At 54.2% G+C, this 12,610-nt stretch overlaps 1 protein-coding gene across 1 annotated transcript in view; it reads left to right on the top strand.

Annotated features, from left to right (window-relative positions):
- Nucleotides 1–4,335: 4,335 nt before the first annotated feature.
- LOC119965864 (scaffold attachment factor B2-like) overlaps nt 4,336–12,610 on the top strand; it is a gene marked incomplete at its 3' end in the record, with an annotated part of 13,135 nt that continues 4,860 nt past the window's right edge. The window contains exon 1 of the mRNA XM_038796842.1: nt 4,336–4,346. Within this exon, the coding sequence (XP_038652770.1) occupies nt 4,336–4,346 (11 nt within the window). The remainder of the gene's footprint in view (nt 4,347–12,610) is intronic.

Raw genomic sequence — 12,610 nt, 5'->3', positions numbered from 1 at the left:
TTTAAGGTGCATAAGATCATAAGAACTAGGAGCAGGAGTAGGCCATTTGGCCCCTCGAGCCTGCTCCGCCATTCAATGAGATCATGGCTGATCTTTTGTGGACTCAGTTCCACTTTCCGGCCCGAACACCATAACCCTTAATCCCTTTATTCTTCAAAAAACTATCTATCTTTACTTTAAAAACATGTAATGAAGGAGCCTCAACTGCTTCACTGGGCACGGAATTCCATAGATTCACAACCCTTTGGGTGAAGAGGTTCCTCCTAAACTCAGTCCTAAATCTACTTCCCCTTATTTTGAGGCTATGCCCCCTAGTTCTGCTGTCACCCGCCAGTGGAAACAACCTGCCCACATCTATCCTATCTATTCCCTTCATAATTTTAAATGTTTCTATAAGATCCCCCCTCATCCTTCTAAATTCCAACGAGTGCAGTCCCAGTCTACTCTGGGATGGGATATGGACCCCGGAAGTGTAGAAGATTATAGTTTAGACAGGTAGCATGGTCGGCGCTGGCTTGGAGGGCCGAAGGCCCTGTTCCTGTGCTGTACGTTTCTTTCTTCTTTTTTCTTTGTGCCCCCGTGTTTCAGATTCCCCGATCACGGGAACAATCTCTCCGTGTCCACCGTGGTCAAGGCCCTTCTGAAAAGTGTGTTTCAGTGAGATTGTCTCTCATTTTCCTAAACCCCAGAGAAACCAGACCCAAATGACACTGCCTCTTATCACAGGGCAACCCCCTCATCCTCGTAACCAATGCAGTAAACCTTCACTGTACCCCCTCCAATACAAATATACATTTTCTTAAATGTGGAGACCAAAATTGCACTCAGTATTGCAGACGTAGTCTGACCAACACCTGTATAACGGGAGCAAGATGTCTTTATTCTTGTACTTCGGCAAAGACCAACATGCCATTTGAATTCCTGATGGCTTGCTGCACCTGCGTGCTAACTTTCTTTGTACAAGTTACTTTGAACATCAAAACTTACAAGTTTCTCACATGTCAAAAACTATTCCGCTTTTCAATTCTTTGGACCAAAGCGACGAGCTTCACATTTCCCCATGTTATAGTTATCTTGTTGCCCATTCATTAACCTGCTTATGTCTCTTTGCAGCCTCTCTCTGTCCTCCCCACAGCTTACCCTCCCACCTGGCCTTGTATCACCAGCAAACTTTGATACATGACCCCCTCCCTGCCTCTTGCTCTGAGTCATTGATACAGATTGTGAACAGCGGAGTCCCCAGCACTGAGCCTTGAGGCTCTCCACCCTTCACCAACTGCAGACTTGAAAAGGCTTTGTTTATTCTTCAGCCAGAGGGTGGTGAATCTGTGGAACTCTTTGCCGCAGAAGGCTGTGGAGGCCAAATCACTGAGTGTCTTTAAGACAGAGGTAGATGGGTTCTTGATCAATAAGGGGATCAGGGGTTATGGGGAGAAGGCAGGAGAATGGGGATAAGAAAAATATCATAGATCATAGAATTTACAGTGCAGAAGGAGGCCATTCGGCCCATCGAGTCTGCACCGGCTCCTGGAAATAGCACCCTACCCAAGGTTAACACCTCCACCCTATCCCCATAACCCCACCCAACACTAAGGGACACTAAGGGCAATTTATCATGGCCAATCCACCGAACCTGCACATCTTTGGACTGTGGGAGGAAACCGGAGCACCCGGAGGAAACCCACGCACACACGGGGAGGATGTGCAGATTCCGCAGAGACAGTGACCCATCAGCCATGATTGAATGGAGGAGCAGACCCGATGGGCCGAGTGGCCTAATTCTGCTTCTATATCTTATGATCTTATGAACCAATGCTCGAACCATGCCATTTTATTACCCCCACTCCATGAGGCCTTATTTTACTGCGTCACCTTTTGTGTGGCACCTTGTTGAATACCTTATGGAAATCCAGGAATATAGTTACCATAGTCCCAGATGACCATCGGCTGCTTCCCCTTTGAGGGGGGGAGCTGACTGGTGGTGATTAAACCTGAGGGTCACCCACACCTCAGGCGAGGGGCAGGGTTGAGAGGGCGGAGCCTTCATAAATAACCTCAGCCTGTACGGGAATTGAACCCACGCTGCTGGCCTCGCTCTGCATCACAAACCAGCTGTCCAGCCCACTGAGCTAAACCGTCTCCCTTTATCTACCTTACTACCAATATCCTCAAACAATAATAATTTGTAAAACAGCACTTTTTTTATTAAGGAAAACCACATTGACCTACTCTAATCACACGATGTGTTACAAAGTGAATTGCTAAGGCTTAAAAATAGGTGGCAGTACTTTCTTGATGATGGATGTTAGGCTCACAGGCCTATAGTTCCCTGTATTCTCTACACCTCCTTTCTTGAAAAGCGGTGTAAAATTTGGCAACTTCCAATCGGATGGGACCCTCTCTGAATCTTAAGAAAGTTGGAAAAATCATAGCAAGCACGTCCATTATCTCTGCAGCATTCCCTGTTAGAATCCGAGGACGGAGACTGTCAGATCCCGGGAATCTGTCTGAATTGAGGTCCTTATGTTTCTCCAATGCTTTTTTTCTGCTGATATCAATTTCCTCACTTTTTCGCCCAGAAATTGTATTGTCCATTGCTGGGATGGAACTGTGACGTGTCATGTGAGAGTACCTTTAAGAAATGAGTGTTTAAGAAATGTACCTTTAAGAAATGGGTGTTTATCAGTGATGTCAGGGTGTGGTTGGAGCTGGGCTGTCTGTCAGCTTTTCACTTTTGTTTTAGGCTGTTTGCTGCAGGGTGTGTTTTAGTTTCATTTTCAGAGCTGGATAGCTGCAGTCACAGCCAGAAGGTGTATTAGAGTCTCTCTCTCTAATCTAAAGACTGTAAATCGATCCTTTGGTGATTTAAAACTAATAACTGCTCTCAGTCGTGACTTTAACCTGATGTGCTTCTGTTTTAAAGGTTTTTCAAGTCTTATGGATGTTAAAAGGACAACTTAAGCATTACTTAGTGTTGTATTCTTTGGGGGTTGTATTTGAATTAATGGTTGCTAAGATGTTCACTGTATGTTTTAAAAAGGTTAACTTGAGTTCATAGAATAAACATTGCTTTGCTTTAAAAAATACTTTTCCATTTCTGCTGTACCACACCTGTAGAGTGGGCCGTGTGCTCCCCATACCACAATCTATTAAAGTTGTGGGTCAGGTGATCTCCATGATACACTTTGGGGTTCTCTACGGGCAGCACGGTAGCATGGTGGTTAGCATAAATGCTTCACAGCTCCAGGGTCCCAGGTTCGATTCCCGGCTGGGTCACTGTCTGTGTGGAGTCTGGTTACGGGTATAGGGTGGATACGTGGGTTTGAGTAGGGTGATCATTGCTCGGCACAACATCGAGGGCCGAAGGGCCTGTTCTGTGCTGTACTGTTATAAAAAATAAACCCTGGTCCATAACAGGCAGAAGATATTTGTTCAATGTCTCACTCCCCGTGATCATTTCTCCTGTCTCTGTTTCAAAGGAGCATCTACTTTCCAAACGCTTACAACCTGTATTTGTATCTCTGGCTAGTTTCCTCTCACATTCTACATTTTTATTTTTTACCCTCTTTTTTAAATGACCCTTCCCTGGTTTCTAAAATACTCCCAAATTACAGACTCGGTTACTGATCTTTCCAATATTGTAAGCCTCTTCTTGAATCTAATACGATCCTTAACTCCCCGAGTCCTTCTTAATTTTTTAAACATAAATTTAGAGTACCCAATTTTTTTCTTTCCAATTAAGGGGCAGTTTAGTGTGGCCAACCCACCTAACCTGCACATCTTTGGGTTGTGGGGGTGAAACCCACACAAACACGGGGAGAATGTGCAAACTCCACACGGACAGTGACCCAGAGCCGGGATCGAACCTGGGACCTCGGCGCCGTGAGGCAGCAGGGCTAACCCACTGCGCCACCCCGACGGACGGGTCCTTCTTGCTGAGGTTTTATTTTTCAAAGATGATTTATGCTGTTTTCGATCTCCCCAAATGAAGATGTAACACATCTCGATGGCCAAAGAGGTACTGCATAAAAATTGAATTAATAAAGTCAAACTTGCAGTCACAGGCCAATAGCAGAATGGAGAAGTAGCTAAGAGCAGTACAGGAAGGAAAGGAATGGGAATGTTTCTCACAATGGTAGCTGATAAGAAGTGGGGTCCGACAAGGATCAATGTTCGGACCAAAACTCTTCACATTTTACATTCATTTTTAAATTTACGGATGATACCAAATTGGAGGGGGGAATAGTCAACAAGGAGGAGGAGGAGTGTGACAAATTAAAAGACAATATTAACAAACCTGCGGAATGTGGGTATAATTAGCAGGTTCAATTTGAAATGAGTGTGAGGTATGATGGCAAGATTCTCTGACCTCAGGGCGGGTTGGAGAATCGCGGGGTGGGGAGTACGATTCGCGCAATGCTGCTCCGACGCCGGTTCGCCGATTCTCCGGTGTCCATGCAGCCCCCCCGCCGGCGATTCTCCGGTGTCCATGCAGCCCCCCCGCCGGCGATTCTCCGGTGTCCATGCAGCCCCCCCGCCGGCGATTCTCCGGTGTCCATGCAGCCCCCCCCGCCGGTGATTCTCCGGTGTCCATGCAGCCCCCCGCCGGTGAGTCTCCGCGCACGGATAGGCCGAGTCTCGCCGACGCCATTGACGTGTGGCCCTACCCGCCGGGACCTCGGTGCTCATCCTGCAGGGGGCGGCCTGGTGGGGGGAAGGAGGGGGGGAGGAGGGATCTGACCGTGGCCTGGCCAGTGATCGGGGCCCACCGACAGGTGGGCCGGCTTCCCTGGTGGGGGCCTATTTTACTCTGTGCCAGGCCCCTGTAGCTCACCGCCACGTTGCATCAGGGCCGGCGCGGAGGAGGCAACCAGGCAACCTGCGCGAATTCGCGCTGGTCATAACACGCATGCACAAATTTGTGCCCGTTGTAGCGCACATGCGTGTACCCATGACGCCCGTTTGACGCCGGTATACGCAGCTGGAGCTGCATGAGTTGCCCCTGTGCCGTGCTGGCCCCGTGCGCCGTGCTGGCCCCCTGGCCCCCTGTGCGGTGCTGGCCCCCTGTGCCGTGCTGGCCCCCAGTGCCGTGCTGGCCCCCTGTGCCGTGCTGGCCCCCTGTGCCGTGCCGTGCTGCCCCCCTGTGCCGTGCTGGCCCCCTGTGCCGTGCTGGCCCCCTGGCCCCCTGTGCCGTGCTGCCCCCCTGTGCCGTGCTGCCCCCCTGTGCCGTGCTGGCCCCCTGGCCCCCTGTGCCGTGCTGGCCCCCTGTGCCGTGCTGGCCCCCTGTGCCGTGCTGGCCCCCTGGCCCCCTGGCCCCCTGGCCCCCTGTGCCGTGCTGGCCCCCTGTGCGGTGCTGGCCCCCTGTGCCGTGCTGGCCCCCAGTGCCGTGCTGGCCCCCTGTGCCGTGCTGGCCCCCTGGCCCCCTGTGCCGTGCTGGCCCCCTGTGCCGTGCCGTGCTGCCCCCCTGTGCCGTGCTGGCCCCCTGGCCCCCTGTGCCGTGCTGGCCCCCTGTGCCGTGCTGGCCCCCTGTGCCGTGCTGGCCCCCTGGCCCCCTGGCCCCCTGGCCCCCTGTGCCGTGCTGGCCCCCTGTGCGGTGCTGGCCCCCTGTGCCGTGCTGGCCCCCAGTGCCGTGCTGGCCCCCTGTGCCGTGCTGGCCCCCTGTGCCGTGCCGTGCTGCCCCCCTGTGCCGTGCTGGCCCCCTGTGCCGTGCTGGCCCCCTGGCCCCCTGTGCCGTGCTGCCCCCCTGTGCCGTGCTGCCCCCCTGTGCCGTGCTGGCCCCCTGGCCCCCTGTGCCGTGCTGGCCCCCTGTGCCGTGCTGGCCCCCTGTGCCGTGCTGGCCCCCTGGCCCCCTGGCCCCCTGGCCCCCTGTGCCGTGCTGGCCCCCTGTGCGGTGCTGGCCCCCTGTGCCGTGCTGGCCCCCAGTGCCGTGCTGGCCCCCTGTGCCGTGCTGGCCCCCTGGCCCCCTGTGCCGTGCTGGCCCCCTGGCCCCCTGTGCCGTGCTGGCCCCCTGTGCCGTGCTGGCCCCCTGGCCCCCTGGCCCCCCGGCCCCCTGTGAGGCGCAGGATCGCTGATCCTGGGGGCCTTTGATGCCGTCGTAAAATGTGACGGCGTTTACGACGGCGTCAACGCTTAGCCTCAGGATCAGAGAATCCCGCCCAGAGATACCCGCCCAGAGATACCCGCCCAGAGAATCCCGCCCAGAGATACCCGCCCAGAGAATCCCGCCCAGGGAATCCCGCCCGGAGATACCCGCAAAGAGATACCCGCCCAGAGATACCCGCCCAGAGAATCCCGCCCAGAGATACCCGCCCAGAGAATCCCGCCCAGAGATACCCGCCCAGAGATACCCGCCCAGAGATACCCGCCCAGAGAATCCCGCCCAGAGATACCCGCCCAGAGATACCCGCCCAGAGAATCCCGCCCAGAGAATCCCGCCCAGAGATACCCACCCAGAGAATCCCGCCCAGAAATACCCGCCCAGAGAATCCCGCCCAGAGATACCCACCCAGAGATACCCGCCCAGAGATACCCGCCCAGAGATACCCGCCCAGAGATACCCGCCCAGAGAATCCCGCCCAGAGATACCCACCCAGAGATACCCGCCCAGAGAATCCCGCCCAGAGAATCCCGCCCAGAGATACCCACCCAGAGAATCCCGCCCAGAAATACCCGCCCAGAGAATCCCGCCCAGAGATACCCACCCAGAGATACCCGCCCAGAGATACCCGCCCAGAGATACCCGCCCAGAGATACCCGCCCAGAGAATCCCGCCCAGAGAATCCCGCCAAGAGATACCCGCCTAGAGATACCCGCCAGAGAATCCCGCCCAGAGAATCCCGCCCAGAGATACCCGCCCAGAGAATCCCGCCCAGAGATACCCGCCCAGAGAATCCCGCCAAGAGATACCCGCCTAGAGATACCCGCCCAGAGAATCCCGCCCAGAGAATCCTGCCCAGAGATACCCGCCCAGAGATACCCGCCCAGAGATACCCGCCCAGAGAATCCCGCCCAGAGATACCCGCCCAGAGAATCCCGCCCAGAGAATCCCGCCCAGAGATACCCGCCCAGAGATACCCGCCCAGAGATACCCGCCCAGAGATACCCGCCCAGAGATACCCGCCCAGAGATACCGGCCCGGAGATACCCGCCCAGAGATACCCGCCCAGAGAATCCCGCCCAGAGAATCCCGCCCGGAGAATCCCGCCCAGAGAATCCCGCCCAGAGATACCCGCCCGGAGATACCCGCCCAGAGATACCCGCCCAGAGATACCCGCCCAGAGATACCCGCCCAGAGATACCCGCCCAGAGAATCCCGCCCAGAGATACCCGCCCAGAGAATCCCGCCCAGAGATACCCGCCCAGAGATACCCGCCCAGAGATACCCGCCCAGAGAATCCCGCACAGAGAATCCCGCCCAGAGATACCCGCCCAGAGATACCCGCCCAGAGATACCCGCCCAGAGATACCCGCCCAGAGATACCCGCCCAGAGATACCCGCCCAGAGATACCCGCCCAGAGAATCCCGCCCAGAGATACCCGCCCAGAGATACCCGCCCAGAGAATCCCGCCCAGAGATACCCGCCCAGAGATACCCGCCCAGAGATACCCGCCCAGAGATACCCGCCCTGAGATACCCGCCCAGAGATACCCGCCCAGAGATACCCGCCCAGAGAATCCCGCCTAGAGATACCCGCCCAGAGATACCCGCCCAGAGATACCCGCCCAGAGATACCCGCCCAGAGATACCCGCCCAGAGAATCCCGCCCAGAGATACCCGCCCAGAGATACCCGCCCAGAGATACCCGACCAGAGATACCCACCCAGAGATACCCGCCCAGAGATACCCGCCCAGAGATACCCGCCCAGAGATACCCGCCCAGAGATACCCGCCCAGAGATACCCGACCAGAGATACCCACCCAGAGATACCCGCCCAGAGATACCCGCCCAGAGATACCCGCCCAGAGATACCCGCCCAGAGATACCCGCCCAGAGATACCCGCCCAGAGAACCCCGCCCAGAGATACCCGCCCAGAGATACCCGCCCAGAGATACCCGCCCAGAGAATCCCGCCCAGAGAATCCTGCCCAGAGATACCTGCCCAGAGAATCCCGCCCAGAGATACCCGCCCAGAGATACCCGCCTAGAGATACCCGCCCAGAGATACCCGCCCAGAGAATCCCGCCCTGAGATACCCGCCCAGAGAATCCCGCCCAGAGATACCCGCCCAGAGATACCCGCCCAGAGATACCCGCCCAGAGATACCCGCCCAGAGATACCCGCCCAGAGATACCCGCCCAGAGAATCCCGCCCAGAGATACCCGCCCAGAGATACCCGCCCAGAGATACCCGCCCAGAGATACCCGCCCAGAGATACCCGCCCAGAGATACCCGCCCAGAGATACCCGCCCAGAGATACCCGCCCAGAGAATCCTGCCCAGAGATACCCGCCCAGAGAATCCCGCCCAGAGAATCCCGCCCAGAGATACCCGCCCAGAGATACCCGCCCAGAGATACCCACCCAGAGATACCCGCCCAGAGATACCCGCCCAGAGATACCCGCCCAGAGAATCCCGCCCAGAGATACCCGCCCAGAGAATCCCGCCCGGAGATACCCGCCCAGAGATACCCGCCCAGAGAATCCCGCCCAGAGATACCCGCCCAGAGATACCCGCCCAGAGATACCCGCCCAGAGATACCCGCCCAGAGATACCCGCCCAGAGATACCCCCCCAGAGATACCCGCCCAGAGATACCCGCCCAGAGAATCCCGCCCAGATAATCCCGCCCAGAGAATCCCGCCCAGAGATACCCGCCCAGAGATACCCGCCCAGAGATACCCGCCCGGAGAATCCCGCCCGGAGATACCCGGCCGGAGATACCCGCCCAGACATACCCGCCCAGAGATACCCGCCCAGAGATACCCGCCCAGAGATACCCGCCCAGAGATACCCGCCCAGAGATACCCGCCCGGAGATACCCACCCAGAGATACCCGCCCGGAGATACCCGCCCAGAGATACCCACCCAGAGATACCCGCCCAGAGATACCCGCCCGGAGAATCCCGCCCAGAGATACCCGCCCGGAGAATCCCGCCCGGAGAATCCCGCCCGGAGAATCCTGCCCAGAGATACCCGCCCGGAGAATCCCGCCCAGAGAATCCCGCCCAGAGATACCCGCCCAGAGATACCCGCCCAGAGATACCCGCCCAGAGAATCCCGCCCAGAGATACCCGCCCAGAGATACCCGCCCAGAGATACCCGCCCAGAGATACCCGCCCAGAGAATCCTGCCCAGAGATACCCGCCCAGAGAATCCCGCCCAGAGAATCCCGCCCAGAGAATCCCGCCCAGAGAATCCCGCCCAGAGATACCCACCCAGAGAATCCCGCCCAGAGATACCCGCCCAGAGATACCCGCCCAGAGATACCCGCCCAGAGATACCCGCCCAGAGAATCCTGCCCAGAGATACCCGCCCAGAGAATCCCGCCCAGAGAATCCCGCCCAGAGAATCCCGCCCAGAGAATCCCGCCCAGAGATACCCACCCAGAGAATCCCGCCCAGAGATACCCGCCAGTAATTTCTCCTCAAATCTGTTTTAAATTTGCTCCCTCTATTCCTAAGACTATGACCTCTCATTTTAGAATGTCCCACAAGAGGAAGCATCCGCTCCACGTCGACTTTACCCTAGGGGGGATGTCAGAGGTAGGTTCTTTACCCAGAGAGTAGTGGGGGCATGGAATGCACTGCCTGTGGAAGTAGTTGAGTCGGAAACGTTAGGGACCTTCAAGCGGCTATTGGATAGGTACATGGGTTAGGGTAGAATAATGGAGTGTAGGTTAACTTCTTCTTAAGGGCAGCACGGTAGCATTGTGGATAGCACAATTGCTTCACAGCTTCAGAGTCCCAGGTTCGATTTCGGCTTGGGTCACTGTCTGTGTGGAGTCTGCACATCCTCCCCGTGTCTGCGTGGCTTTCCTCCGGGTACTCCGGTTTCCTCCCACAGTCCAAAGATGTGCAGGTTGGGTGGATTGGCCATGATAAATTACCCTTAGTGTCCAAAATTCTATGATTAACCTAGGACAAAGGTTCGGCACAACATGGTGGGCCGAAGGGCCTGTTCTGTGCTGTATTTCTCTATCTATCTATCTTTCAGCATCTTGTAAACCTTGATCTCTGCTCATTCTTCCAAACTCTGCAGAGTATCAGGCTAAGCTGTTCAATCTCTCTTCATACGGCAAATCCCTCATCTCTGGAATCTAGTGAACTTCCTCTGAACTACTTCCAATGCCACTACATCTTTCCTCAAATACCAGGACCAAAACTGTGCACAGTACTCCATTTATATCACACTTTCCACTTTGTGTATGTTCTGGTCACCACATTTGAGAAGTTAGGACTGAAAAGCGATGTGATACAGACGGTCAAGATCTAGAGGGGTCTGGGCAGAGTAGACATGGAGAAACTGTTCCTCCTTGTTAAAGAATCGAGAATGAGAGGGGCACAGATTGAAAGTAAATGGTAAAAGAAGCAAGACCAGAGATGTACTTCTGAGGCTATAGAAGGCTCTGCTCAGACCCCATTTGGAGTATTGTGAGCAGTTTTGGGCCCCGTATCTAAGGAAGGATGTGCTGGGGCTTTGGAAAGGGTCCAGAGGAGGTTGACAAGAATGATCCCTGGAATGAAGAACTTGTCGTATGAGGAACGGTTGAGGACTCTGGGTCTGTACTCGGAGTTTAGAAGGATGAGGGGGGGATCTTATTGAAACTTACAGGATACTGCGAGGCCTGGATAGAGTGGATGTGGAGAGAATGTTTCCACTTGCAGGAAAAACTAGAAGCAGAGGACACAATCTCAGACTAAAGGGATGATCCTTTAAAACTGAGATGAGGAGGAATTTCTTCAGCCAGAGGGTGGTGAATCTGTGGAACTCTTTGCCGCAGAAGGCTGTGGAACCCAAATCACTGAGTGTCTTTAAGACAGAAATAAATAGGTTCTTGATTAATAAGGGGATCGGGGGTTATGTGGAGAAGGCAGGAAATGAAATGAAATGAAAATCGCTTATTGTCACGAGTAGTCTTCAATGAAGTTACTGTGAAAAGCCCCTAGTCGCCACATTTCGGCGCCTGTTCGGGGAGGCTGGTACGGGAGAATGCGGATGAGAAAAATATCAGCCATGATTGAATGGTGGAGCAGACTCGATGGGCCGAGGGGACTAATTCTGCTCCTATATAAAGAGCAAAGAACAAAGAAAAGTATAGCACAGGAACAGGCCCTTCGGCCCTACAAGCCTGTGCCGACCATGCTGCCTGTCTAAACTAAAATCGACTACACTTCCTGGGTCCATATCCCTCTATTCCCATTCAATCTTATGGTCTTATGAACCAATGCTCTAACCATGCCATTTTATTACCCCAAATCCAGGAGTCCTGATTTTACCGAGTCACCTTTTGAGTGGCAACTGGTTGAATGCCTTATGGAAATCCAGGAAAAGAGTTACCATAGTCCCAGATGACCATCAGCTGCTTTCCCCTTTGAGGGGGAGAGCTGACTGGTGGTGATTTAAGCTGAGGGTCACCACACCTCAGGCGAGGGGCAAGGTTGAGAAGGCTAGTAGAAAGAGAGGATTTTCAGAGAGAGAATCTTCAGAGAGAGAGAATCTTCAGAGAGAATCTTCAGAGAGAGAGAATCTTCAGAGAGAGAATCTTCAGAGAGAATCTTCAGAGAGAGAGAATCTGCAGAGAGAGAGAACCTTCAGAGAGAGAATCTTCAGAGAGAGAGAGAATCTTCAGAGAGAGAATCTTCAGAGAGAATCTTCAGAGAGAGAGAATCTGCAGAGAGAGAGAACCTTCAGAGAGAGAGAATCTTCAGAGAGAGAGAATCTTCAGAGAGAGAATCTTCAGAGAGAATCTTCAGAGAGAGAGAATCTGCAGAGAGAGAGAACCTTCAGAGAGAGAGAGAATCTTCAGAGAGAGAGAGAGAATCTTCAGAGAGAGCGAATCTTCAGAGAGAGCATCTTCAGAGAGAGAGTATCTTCAGAGAGAGAGAATCTTCAGGGAGAGAGAATCTTCAGAGAGGGAGAATCTTCAGAGAGAGAATGTTCAGAGAGAGAGAATCTTCAGAGAGAGAGAAGCTTCAGAGAGAGAGAATCTTCAGAGAGGATATTTAGAGAGAGTATCTTCAGAGAAAGAACCTTCAGAGAGAGTATATTTAGAGGGAGAATCATCAGAGTGAGAGACAATCTTCAGGGAGAGAGTATCTTCAGAGAGAATCTTCAGAGAGAGAGAATCTTCAGAGAGAGAAAATCTTCAGAGAGAATCTTCACAGAGAGAGAATCTACAGAGAGAGATAATCTTCAGAGAGAGAGTACCTTAAGAGAGAATCTTCTAGCGGGAGAAAATCTTGAGCGAGAGAATCTTCAGAGAGAGAGAATCTTCAGAGAGGATGTTTAGAGAGAGTATCTTCAGGGAGACTATATACAGCAAGAAGATCTTCAGTGAGAGAGAGCATCTTCAGAGAGAGAGTATCTTCAAAGAGAGAGAATCATCAGAGAAAGAGAATCTTCAGAGAGAGAGAATCTTCAGAGAGAGAATGTTCAGAGAGAGAGAATCTTC

Source organism: Scyliorhinus canicula, chromosome 1, assembly GCF_902713615.1.
Source record: "Scyliorhinus canicula chromosome 1, sScyCan1.1, whole genome shotgun sequence".
Classification (NCBI taxonomy): domain Eukaryota; kingdom Metazoa; phylum Chordata; class Chondrichthyes; order Carcharhiniformes; family Scyliorhinidae; genus Scyliorhinus; species Scyliorhinus canicula.
This window is presented reverse-complemented; position numbering and strand designations above follow the sequence as displayed.